At 39.4% G+C, this 15,064-nt stretch overlaps 1 protein-coding gene and 1 non-coding gene across 2 annotated transcripts; one reads left to right on the top strand and one right to left on the bottom strand.

The window, feature by feature from the left end:
* Window positions 1-3,780: 3,780 nt before the first annotated feature.
* Window positions 3,781-3,887, top strand: LOC130470931 (small nucleolar RNA R71). The gene has a single exon (XR_008931646.1). It is a non-coding gene; the product is annotated as a small nucleolar RNA R71 (small nucleolar RNA).
* An 8,931-nt stretch (window positions 3,888-12,818) lies between these two features.
* LOC110802968 (uncharacterized) lies at window positions 12,819-14,324 on the bottom strand. Its single transcript, XM_022008428.2, has 3 exons — window positions 13,904-14,324; window positions 13,697-13,812; window positions 12,819-13,045 (listed from the first exon to the last, which is right to left on the bottom strand). The coding sequence occupies exons 1-3, from the start codon at window positions 14,302-14,304 to the stop codon at window positions 13,032-13,034; spliced, it is 531 nt and encodes a 176-aa protein (XP_021864120.2). The 5' UTR covers window positions 14,305-14,324; the 3' UTR covers window positions 12,819-13,031.
* Window positions 14,325-15,064: the final 740 nt, after the last annotated feature.

Genomic DNA, 15,064 nt, shown 5'->3' with positions numbered 1-15,064 from the left:
GTAAAAACCACATTGTGACAACTTAGCGTTTGTTTTAGACGGTCCATGGTGACCACCATAAGGTGAAGAATGACACCTACTGATAACACCTTGAACTTCCCATTCTGGAATACAATGCTTGTACAACCCTTCAGTAGTCTCACGAAACAAATAAGGGTCGTCCCAAAAGTAAAACTGGACATCATGTAGGAATTTCTTCTTCTGTTGATATGTAAGATCGGCCGGAAGAATTCTCCCCACAATGTAGTTAGCAAAATCTGCGAACCATGGTGACTGACTGGCAAGTGCAAGTAAATGATCATCCGGAAATGAATCATCAATTGGTGTAGATCCCTTACCATCGTCATACCTCAATCTAGACAAGTGATCTGCAACTATATACATTCTCAGCCCCTTTCTTGTCGCGGATCTCTAGATCAAACTCCTGTAGCAGTAGTATCCATCGAATAAGCCTAGGCTTGGCTTCCTTCTTAGAGAGCAGATACTTAAGGGCCGCATGGTCAGTATAGACTATCACCTTGGATCCAATCAGATAGGTGCGGAATTTATCCAAGGCATAGACTATAGCTAGAAGCTCCTTCTCAGTAGTATCATAATTAACTTGAGCTTCATCTAAGGTCTTACTTGCATAATAGATGGCATGTAAAACCTTCTCCTTTCTCTGACCCAAAACTGCCCCAACTGCATAATCACTTGCATCACACATTATCTCAAACGGAAGATCCCATTCGGGAGAACGAATGATGGGAGCCGAAATCAGTGCCTGTTTAATCCTGTCAAAGGCCTCAAGACAAGCATCAGTAAACACAAACGGGGCATCCTTTAGAAAAATCCTTGATAAAGCGGCGATAAAACCCCGCATGACCAAGAAAACTTCTAACACCCTTCACATTAACTGGAGGGGGTAATTGTTCAATCACTTGGACCTTAGCTCGATCCACCTGAATGCCCTTATCAGATATCAAATGTCCCAAAACCACCCCCTCAATAACCATGAAATGACACTTTTCCCAGTTCAAGACTAAATTACACTCTTCACATCTTTTCAAGACTTTAGTCAGATTTAGCAAACAAGAATCAAAAGAAGTACCATGGACGCTAAAATCATCCACAAACACTTCCATGATAGACTCAATAAAATCAGAAAAGATACTCATCATGCAACGTTGGAAAGTAGCAGGTGCATTACACAGACCAAAAGGCATCCTACGATATGCAAAGGTACCAAAGGGACAAGTGAAGGTGGTCTTTTCCTGGTCGTCTGGATGTATGGGAATTTGAAAGAAACTAGAATAACCATCCAGATAACAGAAAAACTTGTGACAGGCTAGCCTTTCTAACATTTGAGAAGGGAAGGGGAAAATGGTCCTTTTTAGTAGCAACATTAATACGCCTATAATCAATGCACATGCGCCAACCTGTGACTACCCTAGTTGGTATCAACTCATTTTTTTCATTTCTCACCATAGTTGTCCCCCCTTTCTTAGGCACTACCTGAACAGGACTCACCCACTTAGAATCAGACACAGCATACACAATACCCGCATCAAGCAATTTCATAACTTCAGCTTTTACAACATCTTGCATGACAGGGTTCAAACGACGCTGGGGTTGGATGCATGGTTTATGATTTTCGTCTAGATGTATCCTATGCATACAAAAGTCAGGGCTAATACCCTTTAAATCATCAATACTGTACCCAATGGCCTTTTTGTGCCTTTTCAACACAATAAGAAGTTGGGATAACTGGTCTGCATCAAGTGCAGTACTGACGATCACAGGGCAAAGTTGTTCATCATCTAAAAACGCATATTTAAGGTTAGCAGGAAGAGGCTTAAGTTCGGGTTTCTTTACCTCTTTAACAGAACAAACCGGCCGAACTAACCTCTTCAATTTGGTGCTCTCCGGCTCAGATTCTCCACCATTAAGAGCCAACTCCAGAGCATCCACTTCAGCACTCCAAGAACTGCTATCACCTGCAGAAGACTCACAACAAAGCACTTCCTCCAAGGGATCTCTTTTGAGAACTTGGGAGACGTTATCACGAGTAATAAAATCAACTACATCCATACGATAGCATTGTTCCTCCTCTAGCATGGGACTTTTTAAGGCACTATTCAGATTAAAAGTTACCTTATCATCCCCAACAGACAATGTCAATTTCCCACTTTTAACATCAATTACCGCCCCCGCCGTGTGAAGGAAGGGTCTACCTAAGATTATGGGAATTTGAGAATCCTCTTGCATGTCTAATACTACAAAGTCTACAGGTATATAGAATTTACCTACTCTAACAGGGACGTCCTCTAAAACACCTAAGGGGTATTTGACAGAACGATCGGCTATTTGTAGAGTGATATTGGTAACCTTAAGCTCACCCATATTCAGTTTAGTACAGACAGACAAAGGCATGACAGACACACTAGCACCTAAATCACATAAAGCCTTATCAATAAATACAGTGCCAATGTTACATGGGATGGAAAAACTCCCGGGGTCTTTAAGTTTAGGTGGAGACTTGTTTTGCAAATAAGCACTACATTCTTCAGTGAAAGCTACAGTCTCTACCTCACAAAAAGCACGTTTCCTGGTCAAAATATCTTTCATGAATTTAGCATAAGCAGGAACCTGTAAAATTAATTCAGTAAAAGGAACCGTTACCTGCAAATTTTTTACCACTTCCAAGAATCTGCCAAACTGCTTGTCTAGCTTATTCTTGAGTTGTCGGTTTGGGAAGGGGAGTGCAATAGGTGGTACTTGAACATCTGCCCCCTTCTTAACCTCAGTTGTAGCCTCGTTCTCATTGACTGCCTTTTCAGCTTCCTTTTCATCCATAACTATCTTCGGGATTTCCCCACTGACCAGATCACTAGCAGACACCCCGGAATCAACCTCAACCGGCATAGAAGGACCATCATAATCCCTACCACTCCTCAATGTAATTGCATTAGCAGTCTCCCTATTTTCGGGCTGTGAAGGAAATTGACCTAGTGGCCTCCCTGCAATAGTAGTAGCCATCTGTGCCAATTGTGTATCAATGATCTTGTTGTGAGCAGTAAGAGCATCAATCTTGCATCCTTTTCACTTAGAGATTTTTGCATTTGTAGCATCATGTTTCTCATCTCTACTAGCATAGGGTCAGGCTGTGTGGTTTGAGGTGGTGGTGGTGGAGGTGATGTGTGTTGTCTAGGGAACCCAGGTGGTCCACTAGACTGTTGGTTGTAGTTGTTCCGTGGTTGGTAGGGTTGGTATGGTTGTTGTGGTGGATGTTGGACTTGGTGAGGGTTCTGGATATTGTTGCTCCTATAGGATAGTAGAGGGTTGTTTTTGTAGCCCTCATTGTAAGAGTTGGAGAATGGGTTATTTTGTTTCTAGGATTAAAATGCGTGACATTGTTCAACAGAGCTCCTACATTCCGGTGCATAATGACCAGACATTCCACAACTTTCACAAACAGTAGCAGGTTGGGCACTCATAGCAGCTACACTAGCAGGTTGGGTAGGTTGAGTATTGGCTGCTTGCATATTATCAAACTTATAGTTTAAAGCAGTCAATTGGGCAGTTAATTGTTCAATAGAATTTAAATCATGCTTACCACCCCTATTAGATAGACCTCTAGGATTTCCATACTGGGCATTGTGAATGGCTATCTCCTCAATCACCTCCATAGCTCTAGGCACCTCAAGTTGCATGAACCTCCCACTGGCAGCCGAATCTAACAAACATCTAGACTTATTGCCCAGACCATTATAAAACTGCTGAATCAAGAACCAATCTTCCAAACCATGGTGCGGGCATTCTCTTTGCAAATCCTTGAATCTCTCCCAGACCTCGAACAAACTCTCATCCGCTTGTTGTGAGATACCTAATATCTGACCCCTCAGACGAGCCGTTTTCTCATGTGGAAAATATTTAACATAAAAAGCAAGAGCCAAGGACTCCCAATTAGTGATTTTCAAAGCCGCCCGATTCAACCCATTAATCCACAGTTTAGCTTTCCCACTCAAAGAGAACGGGAAATGTATTTCCATAGTCTGCTCCGGAGTCAACCCCTTTTGCTTGATGGTGGAACAATATTGGATAAAGGACTTAATGTGAAGATTCGGATCTTCACCTGGTTCCCCATCGTACTGGCGTCTCTCGATCATGTTAATCAATGCAGGCTCAATCTTGAAGGTCTCAGCTGCAATAGAAGGCATGATCGCCTTTGGTAGACTTGGCTTAGAATAGTCTGTAAGCCGTGGGGTAGGTGGCGGTAGCAGATTTTCGTCACCCATCTCTATCTCTGAAACTGAATCTGTATCTGAAGGAAAAAGATCGCCAATATTATGATCAGAATCAGAGTAATTCCCACACTGTGCAATGAAATTTCTTCGTCTACGAAAGGTTCTTTCAGGCTCAGGATCGAATGGAGTAAGATTACTAGTACCTACGGTCCTGGACATAGACAAAGACTACAAAACAATGTGAGATCCGGTCTCAAGGAACGTGAGTTCCTTGAGTAGTAACAAACAATAATCTAGGATAAGCAATCAACTACAGAAAATAAAACCGATTCCCCGGCAACGGCGCCAAATTTTGACAGGCTAAAGTCGTATCACCTAATAAAAAATAACCTAAGGTCCACTAGCTAGGTAGCAAGGGAAGTCAGGATCGAATCCACAGGGAAACAGGCATTCTTTCTACTATCAATTAATTGATCTAGACTATTGTGAACAAGAGTTGGTTGGTGGTTTGTATGCTAAGACTACGAACGATAATTAAACAAGAATGAATCAATATATTAAGGAATCTAGGGTATAAGTTCGCCAACAAATAATAATCCAGGACATTGAACAATCATGATAATCAACAAAGTAATTAATTAGACTAGCATGCTCTCTCAAGTCGATACTAATCATAGACTTAGAATTAACGGGCTCTCGCTACGTATTAACTCTAATTCCACCTATTGACACAAGCCTAAACATCAAATTGCATCTCTCGAATCTTAATTTGATCTTGCATAACTACCACAATTAAACCTGCGCAAATCTAATTGTATAGTGAAATAAACCAATCAATAGGAATCAATTACAATGCCAACAATCATAATCATTCAATCATCCCTTCATATTATTCATGGATCCCCAACCCTAGAAATTAAACTACTCAAGCATGTTGAGAATAAACAAAGCAATAATCATAATTGAAACCATTTTTTTTTTTGGTAAGCAAGCAATATAATTAATACCAAACAAAGGTCAATACAACCTAACCTACTCAAACTTAGCAGGCAGCACTACTAACTGCCACAGCAGCCAACACACAACTAGCAGCAAACAAACAAGCTACACACAACTACACACACACACCTACACTTCAGATTACAAACTGAGAAACCAACTACTGTCACTCCTGCTCACTTTCTGACTCATGACTACTGTAATCCTAGCTCTCACAATTTGCTTCAAACTCCCCATTACAGAATACACTGTTGGCACAGAATGCTCCCAGAAGCTTTGATTTCTGCTTTTCCAGATCATGTAAACCAAGGCTGCCACCCCTGCATAGCATACTTGAATTCTGAATTTAGAAAGTCTCCTCCTTTTAATACCACATATTACATTCTGCAAGTTTGTACCAGTAATCTGAATACCAAGCCAATCAGTAAGCCCTTGCAGACACAACAGACTATAGGGACAATTAAAAAACAGATGCTCATGAACCTCATCACCTTGCTTGCAAATTAAACATCCTACAGAAGTACTAATCCCCAATTTGGCTAGAGTAGCTGTAGTCTGCAGTCTACCATGCATAGCCAACCAACAGATAAACCTGTGTTTTGGCACATTCAGCCTATTCCATACCACCTTGTCCCACTGAATATGGGGTTTATCACCAATTAGCTTACCATAAACCTGCTTCACAGAATAATATGTCATGTTTTTAAGATCATTCTGAGAATACACTTGCTTCAACTGATCCCTTGTTGCACAAATTCTTCTCCAATACCAACTTGCAGATGCATTAGGTTGGTACCCCCACCAATCCCCATCTTTGATATACACTGAATTAATCCACTTAATCCATATGTTATCCTGCTTATTGGTAATAGCCCACACATATTTCCCCATGCTAGCTATGTTCCAAGTGAGCACATCCCTAAACCCCAAACCACTCTCCTGTTTAGAAGAGCAAACCTTTTCCCAAGCTATGTTACTTGGCCTGCTACTGTATGCTTGTCCACTCCATAAAAATGCCCTACATATTCTTGTGATATCATGGAGTACACTCTTAGGAAGAATGTAAACCTGAGACCAATACATATGCAGGCTCAACAGAACTGAAATAATCAACTGCATTCTTGCAGTGTAGGAAAGATTCCTAGTGCTCCACATTTTAATCCTTGCTGTCATTTTATCCACTAAAACATCACATTGGCCTGCTGAGATCTTTATAGAACAAATAGGTACCCCTAGATACTTGAAAGGCAGAGCACTCCTAACAAATCCAGAAGCTTCCACCACTCTTGTCACATCAGTATCAGCCATGCCATGGCAATAAACAGCAGATTTACTTTTATTAGCCAGCAGACCAGATGACTTTGAAAACAGGGAAAAAGCTTGAAGAAGGGAGTAAATGGAAGGGTAATCTCCTTTACAGCACAAGATGAGGTCATCAGCAAAAAAAAGATGAGTGAGCTTAAGGTTTTTACACCTGGGATGATATTGAAATTGAGGCAACTCAGTCAACTTATGCAGAATTCTGGATAGATATTCCATGCATATAACAAACAACAGTGGTGACATAGGGTCACCTTGTCTCAACCCCCTCTTTGATTTAAAGAAACCATGCATGGATCCATTAATCATATGAGAAAACATGGGAGTTGTGACACAAGTCATCACCAGCTTCAGAAATTTATCAGGGAAACCTAAAATCTCCAACATCTCTTGAAGAAAACACCAATCAACTGTATCATAAGCCTTCTGTAGATCAACTTTCAACAAGCAGCTTGGCTTAACTGACTTCCTTCCATAATGCCTAACCAGATCCTGAATTACCATGATATTGTGGACAATGTACCTTCCATGCACAAACCCTCCTTGATTCTCAAAAATCAAGTCTGGTAGCACTTGTCTTAACCTCCCACACAGCACCTTAGTAACACACTTATACAGAGTATTACAACATGAAATAGGCCTAAACTCACTCACATTTTTTGGACACTTTGTTTTTGGAATTAAGGTAATTACTGTGTGATTAATCTCCTTTAACAGTTTACCACTATTTAGAACATCAAGGACAGCATTAATTACCTCATCACCAACAATGTGCCAAGCATCCTTGTAGAAAAAAGAACCAAAGCCATCTGGACCAGGAGCTTTAGTACCTGGAATAGAAAACAAAGCATTCTTCACTTCTTCTTTAGTGTAATCAGCAGTAAGAATTGTTCTGTGTTGATCTGTAATCACAGGGCCACTCAACACAATCTCCTTAAACACAGGCTTCCTGTCAACTTGAGTGGTGCCAAGCAGTTTCATATAGTAATCCAAGAAAGCACCAGAAACTGTATCAGTTGTATCTTGCCATTTCCCATGCATATCATGAATGCTGTAAACCTGATTCTGCATAATTCTGGACTTGATACTCTGATGAAACAATGCAGTGTTTTCATCTCCAGCTTTAATCCAATCTAGCTTGGCTTTTTGTTTTAAGAAATCCATGTACACCTGATGATGCTTTTTATACTCCTTAATTGCTTGTAATTCCAGTTCAGCTAACTCTAAATCAGTAGGATTAGAGTGCATAGCTTTCTGAGCCTCCATCAATACTTGTTGAGCTTTAATATCAGCAGCTTGGATATCAGTGAAACCATTTTTATTGAGTTCCTTCAAAGCAGATTTAATCTTCTTTAATTTAGAGACTAGCACATACATCTTGCTTCCAACAATCTGTTCACTCCATACATCTTGAATGATGCTATTAAAAGTTGGAGTTGTCTTCCACATTGTGAAGTATCTGAATGGCTTCCTTCCACTTGCAACCCTTGGATACACAGTGAGAAGTCCAGGGGAGTGATCAAACTCACCTTCACTCATAAAACACACCTCTGCATCCTTATAAACATTCTGCCAAGCTGGATTAGCCAACACCCTATCCAGCTTAGAGAATACTCTAGCACTACCCTGCTGCTTATTATTCCAGGTGAACATATTCCCCACACACTTCACATCTTCCATACAACAATCCTGCATACACTCATTAATATCAGCAATTTCAGCTTGCCTCACAGGAGCACCAATTTTTTCCTCACTAGTCATGACATAGTTGAAATCACCACACATGATCCAAGGTTCCTGTGTGTTCAAACTCTTTAAATCTCTCCATAACTCCAATCTTTGCCTACTCTCATTGAAAGCATACACAAAAGTACAATAAAATCCATCTTTACCACTCATAGGGATGACATGGCAATGAATGAATTGAGCTGTAACAGCTAGTATACTCACAGTAAAACTGCTTGGTTTCCAAGCAACTACAATCCTGCCACCTTTATGGAAACTAACATTCCCAGTAAAACACCAGTTTGTAAACACTCTTTGATAAAGTTTACCAAGATTGGTACCCTTCACCTTGTGTTCAAGGAGCCCAACCAACCCAATATCAAACTGCTGAACGAACCTTCTCACTTCATCTTGTTTTCTATTTGAGTTGATGCCCCTTACATTCCAACTAAGCACTCTATCCATGAGATAGTGAAGGGTCCCCCCTTCCACTGAAACCTCCTCCCTGTCCCACACTCACTTCTCCACTTGGCATAGTATCAGCATTTTCAGTTATGCCCTCATTCTGCAGAATATCAAAAGGATTTGTAACATGTGTTGGCTCCACAGAATCAACTCTAACCCTAATAGGCCTCAATGCTCTTTGAAATCCCTCTTGATCCACCTCAATAACTGGCTTCACAACTTGTTGAGGTTGAGCATCCCCTTGCTTCTGTTTCTGAACCCATACTTTCCTGCTTTTACCCTGTCTACAATCTGTTTCAACATGCCCCACCATATTACATTTAGCACATAAGGTTGGTTTCCACTCATACCTCAATTCTACCTTAATCTTCTCTCAATGTTCATTCATGACATATATGTGATCAGGTAGAGATTCTGCCATTGGAACTTCAACCATTACTCTAGCAAACTGGATTTTATCCCTACAGGTTGTAGCATAGTCTCTCTTTATAGGTTTCCCCAATTGACTCACTATCTTGAAAATGGCTTTCTCACTCCAGTATTTAAAATTCAACTTCAACTGAATCCAAATTGGAACAACCTGCACCACCTCCTTTTCCATATCAACATCCTGATCCCAAGGTTTCACAATCAATGGCTTATTATCAAAAAAATAGTGACCCTTAAGCACCTTATCTCTCGATTCCATGGATAAAAATCTCACCAGATACACTCCCTTTTTTTACCAACACCACCTTATCCACTTTCAGACTACCCCCAATCCTCCTAACAAAACCCTCCATCGCATTAATTGGGGGATTGGCACCCACAATATAGCAAACAACAACAGAGTTCCAAAAATCAATCTCACTTTGAATATCATCCAATTCGATCTGAACTGGTGCAATAGTATCCTCAGCTAATACAGATTCCTCATCAAAATTATTATCAACTACTATTTCATCATCAAAAGGCTGTAAAATAGGAACAGAGATCATACCCACATCGACATTAGAACGAGCACCTGAGCGAGCTTGACTATGCGATCCATGTATGACCTCCATGAACTCATTAAAAGAATGTCGAACCTCTGATTGAACTTGAAGCTGCTTCAATGACGATTTTGGAGTGAGAACCTCATTCTCCAATCCAAAATCGATCGCCTCTACTCCCAATACTTCATCTAACGAGCGCGTTTTAAGAGCTTGCGAGTCTGAAGAAGGTCCTCGAGGTTTACCAGTTCCATTTCCATGCTTGTTTACCTGAGATTTTGCACCAGTTTTCCTTGCCATGGCGTCGGCGCACGATAGGCTATCATGCACCGAGAGAAAACTTGGAGAGAAAGTTTCTCAGGTTTTTATACATGCAAAATTGAAAACATTATTAAAGCAAGACAATGAATTGAAATAAGAAATAATACCTATTTGAAGAACAAAGGGAAGTGAAAGCTTGAATTTTTATTGAGAATTAAACTAAGTGTTTTTGCATAAACTAGAGAGAAAACTAGGCTAAGGAAAATAATACTAAGGTTCAATACTCGAAAAATAAGATATCCCCTAAAAACAATTAAAGCTTGTTTATATAGTTTGCCAAAATAAAGCTTAAAAAACGGAAAGTAAATGCGCGAAAAACTGCTGGAGGTTGGCGTCGCCCGATCGGGCGATCCACTCGATAGTCGGCCCGATCGGGCGGTTTGCGAACTCTCCACATAGGCTTCTGGATGACCGCCCGATCGGGCGCGCGTTGATGAATCCAAACTGCTTCAATTCCGCCCGATGGTTGCATTTCGCCCTCAGCTTCCAGGGCGATTTGCAATCTTCAGTATAGCTCGCCCATATCACTAAGTCTAACTCCCGGGGCTCAACCATAAGCATCCAAGGCTCCCGAAAGTTGACGATGAAGGTCCCGAACTTCCTCGGGCTCATATAGTGTCCTAGACCAACATGAAACGGGTCTAAAAAGACCAATTTCTGATAATCAAACCTGAAACTCAAGGCACACTCAATAACACACATTAGTACTAGAAACGGCTCCTAAGAGCACGTTTGACACATAAAAGTACTAAGGGACGGGGGTAAAAATACTATATAAAACATGCATATCAAATTGCAGTAGCCAAACTCGGCATAAGTTGCTTCACCAAATCTGCTTTCATCTCCTCTGGAAATATGAGACCTGACCCCTTGTCTCTTTTTTTCACATCATTCTTTGTTACACCACTTCCAACAAGTCTTACACGACTTTTGCGCTTAGGCTCTGGAATCACTTGAGAGTAAGGATCCTTCGAGTTGTCACCTTCTCCATGTTGTGCAGACTCTAAAGCATTCATCTTTTCCTATTTCAGGAAAATAAAGTCACTGTCTTTCTATTGTAATAATAAAATCAAATATTAATTTAATGTATTAACTTACAATATACTCTCGTGTTTTCTCATCGTCTGTAAGATAAGTTCTTCCATGCGTTCTTTTCCTTGATTCTTTGTAGACCTTTGTTTGGGAGGGTTCTTGCTTATTCGGATCCTCTTGTTGCTATTAAAACCACAACCACGTCAAAGTAATGATGAATGTAGCCAACGAATAAGAAAAGTAATCTGAAACGAGGGAAATAATTACCAACTCATAACGTAAACATGCATATAATTTACGTCCCAAATTGTGCATATCATCTAACTGCAAACAATTTTCTTTGTTGATCTTACTTTCCTCTTGTGTGATACAAACAGTTAAGTCACAATTACATAAGTTAAATAACACAAACACATGGTAATAAAAGAAAATTTTATTAAGTACCTCAATCTTTTCACACTCCCAATACTTCAAGAGATCTCTAAATTGAGGCACTAAAATAGTGTCAGGTTTCCATTTCCATCTCAACTCATCAGTCTCATATGCATAGTAGTGGTTCTTCTTAAATCTGCATTTACAACAACGCCAACTTCTATTGATAGCATCCATGACCCATTTTTTCCCAGCAGTAGGAACCATATACTTTTCCTTTACAAACAATTAACAAATTAGCAATATATGGAGGTAAAGTACGTATGAGTATTATACTAATGCAAAAGAATAATATTACAACATACCAAGACATAATCCCATATTCTGTCAAGTGTGGGAAGACTTGGGAAGCTACAATAATTAAGTGGTGCAAGCTCGGGATCCTTCGCCACAGTTCCCAAGAAAAACTTAATTCGCCAACAATTTCAGGTGTATATAGGTCCAACTGGCTGGCCAAGCGAGTTTAAGATAATAGCTTGCCGCTCCTCTCTTGTTCGTACTGCATGAACCTTTGTAAGCTTTGTTGGACCTCGATGCTTCTTGCTTTTAGAACCTTTTTCAGTTCACGTTTTTATTAATCCATATGCATTGTAATGAAATCAAAGTTAAAAAATGGAATTGACTTATTATATACAAATGATCAACTTTTACCTTTATTTTCGTATTCACCCAATGCTTCCATTTCCAACTCAAAGTCACGCTCAGATACATATCCAACATCATTGTCATTTTCATACAGTTCTAAGTCATCATCAACATCTCTCATTGGAGCGGTAATAAGAGTATTTGAAACCATATTACTCTCTACAGCCACTTCATTTTATTCTGGATTCTTTTTCCTATATTCAAGATATTGCGACATGGAACTTGGAGTACAATATACCTTTTTTTGCTTCTTTTAAGACATGAGAACTCGTGGACTTTTTTCACAATTAGGAAGGTCGCAAGGTTGAAACTTCTTCTGATTATACTTTTCTTGAACATTCCTAACATAACTAGTTATGTTAGAATCATCCACTTGCTCCACTTGGTGTTGCTGTTTTAGATTATTCATCTTCACAAAATCAGCCATACTCCTTTTATGAGTTGATGAGCGAGTCATGGGCTTTGAAACCTAGAATATAAGAGATCGTCATTTAAACTCTAAGATCAAGAACGAATAGGAATAGACAGACAATATATAGTGAAAGCTAATTCTCTAAAACATGGAAGTCCAAACTATCTCACATAAGAAAAGAAAAAAATAATGCAAACCTGTCTGGTGAACTTTTTCTTTCCACAAATGACTTTTTCAGCTTCCATATTGCTAGTATTTCCATCCTCTTCATTGTTACCATCATACTCAGATGAGGACTCATCATCATTTTCTTCTATCATTTCATTAAACTTTCCACTTGGGAAGTTAAAACCTTGACTTTTCTCCAGTATTTTGTTAGCCAAGAATCCTACACCTTTAGCTTGCATTCTTTCTGCATTTAATCTTATTTTCTCAAGCCTTTGCCGCTCATATTCTGGAATCTGTGCAACATGAGCTTTGGGCTTATTCCCTTTCATCTTTACACACACAAAAAAGGAAAAAAAACACGTTAGAACATTTAAATAAAAATAGGCAGAACATTATAGAAATTATAGAAAATGTATAGAACATGATATAACAAATACAGAGTAAATGAGAATGAAAATTAAGTTAGAGCACGAAATCATATCAGAAGTGTATTAGGGAATGAGTATTTTAATTACCATCAAGAAGTTCTCTAGGAGGGACTTTGACAGCATAATGCCAACCCTCTCTATTTAAATTTTCAACAAAAAATACTTGATGTGCCTGAGATGCCAAGATAAATGGTTCATCTTTCGAAATGGTCCTATTCATATTAACCATAATAAGCTCTTCATCATTTTCTGAGTGGAACCACACACATTTAAACAAGACGACACTGAACTGACCATGATAAGATATCTCTATTATGTCCTGTATAGAACCATAATAGATGACATCTCCCACTATAGGATTTTGGTCTTTGGTACTCGCAAAGCTATGTGTTAAAGCAGTTAGAGTAACTCCGAAATTCTGAGTCACGGAGTTTGCATCGCGTTTCATGGTATGGAATCTGTAACCATTAACAGAGTATCCTGTATACTTTTTAGCAACGTAAGAAGGCCCTTTTGAAAGACATTTGATATGATCTGGGATAATGTCTTGACCTTCTCGAAGCTTCAAATCAACTTGATCTCTAAACCATTCCATGAAATCCTTGCTATGATCCTGAGCACTATTCCATTTTCTTTTCCGTTGAGTGCTAACAAAAATCTGGTGCTCACTGTAATTAAAAACAAAATGTCATACTAGCGTAATAAGGTGCTATAATATACATAGGGGAAAAAATACTACATTTAAGTTAGTTATCTTACTTGATGTATCTCTCGACTTCTTCACAATCACAATTGAATAGGACATATCGATGCGCTTGAGCCCATATGATACGATCAATCATGAAACCAGGATGCTTCTTTTTCTTGGAGGTTCTTCCTTTTCCCTTGATAGGACGTCCTACCTTAGGGAAAAATGACTTTGAATTGCTATGATTATCAACTATATGTGAAGGATTGTTTGACTTTTTCAAATATCTAGCAATGAAGGCAGCACATTCTTTAGCTTGGTATCCCTCTGCCATCGAGCCTTCCGGACGACCCTTATTCCGAACATCCTGTTTTAACTCCCACAGATACCTCTCAATTCCATACATACACCTATTTCCAACAAGACCACCTAGCTTAACTTGTTCCACCAAATGCACAGGTAAATGAACCATTATGTCAAAAAAGGCAGGTGGGAAAATACCTTCTAAGAGACAAAGAGTTTCGACTATCTCAGATTGGAGTTTGTCAAGATGTCGAGGATCTACATATTTACTCCAAATTCCCTCAAAAAATGCACTAAGTCTTATCAATGGAGTTGCAACATCTTTTGGTAATGTTGTCTTAACAGCAATAGGGAGCAGATAATTCATCATAAAATGAGCATCATGGCTCTTGTAGCCTGTGATTTTTCTTTCTCCAACTTGCACACATCGAGAAATATTAGAAGCATACCCTTGAGGTAACTTAACATTTTTAATGACCTGGCAGAACTTGCGTTTTTGTTCCGCTGACATCCAGAACCTAGACCTTGGGAATTCTTCGTTGCCATCGTCATATACTATAGGTTGAAGCTCGGGCATCACTTTAAGTTCTAACAAATCTCGACGAGCATTTTTGTGATCCCTGCTCTTTCCGGGGATGTCTAACAATGTCCCAATGACATTATCAAACACATTTTTTTTCTATGTGCATTACGTCAAGATTATGACGATTAGAGCAATGCTTCCAATATGGAAACTTGAATAATATGGATATCTTTCTCCATGGGTTTGGATCTTCCTCATCACGCCTTTGTCTCGTTCCCTTCTTTCCAAAATCATTTGGAAAATCACGCAACAAATTCACAATATCAATTCCCTTCAAAGGAACAGGTTCACTTCTTTCCTCGATCTTTCCATCAAAATCTCTTTTGTTTTGACGCCAAGGGTGAGT

Source organism: Spinacia oleracea, chromosome 3 (assembly GCF_020520425.1).
Source record: "Spinacia oleracea cultivar Varoflay chromosome 3, BTI_SOV_V1, whole genome shotgun sequence".
NCBI lineage: Eukaryota > Viridiplantae > Streptophyta > Magnoliopsida > Caryophyllales > Amaranthaceae > Spinacia > Spinacia oleracea.
This window is presented reverse-complemented; position numbering and strand designations above follow the sequence as displayed.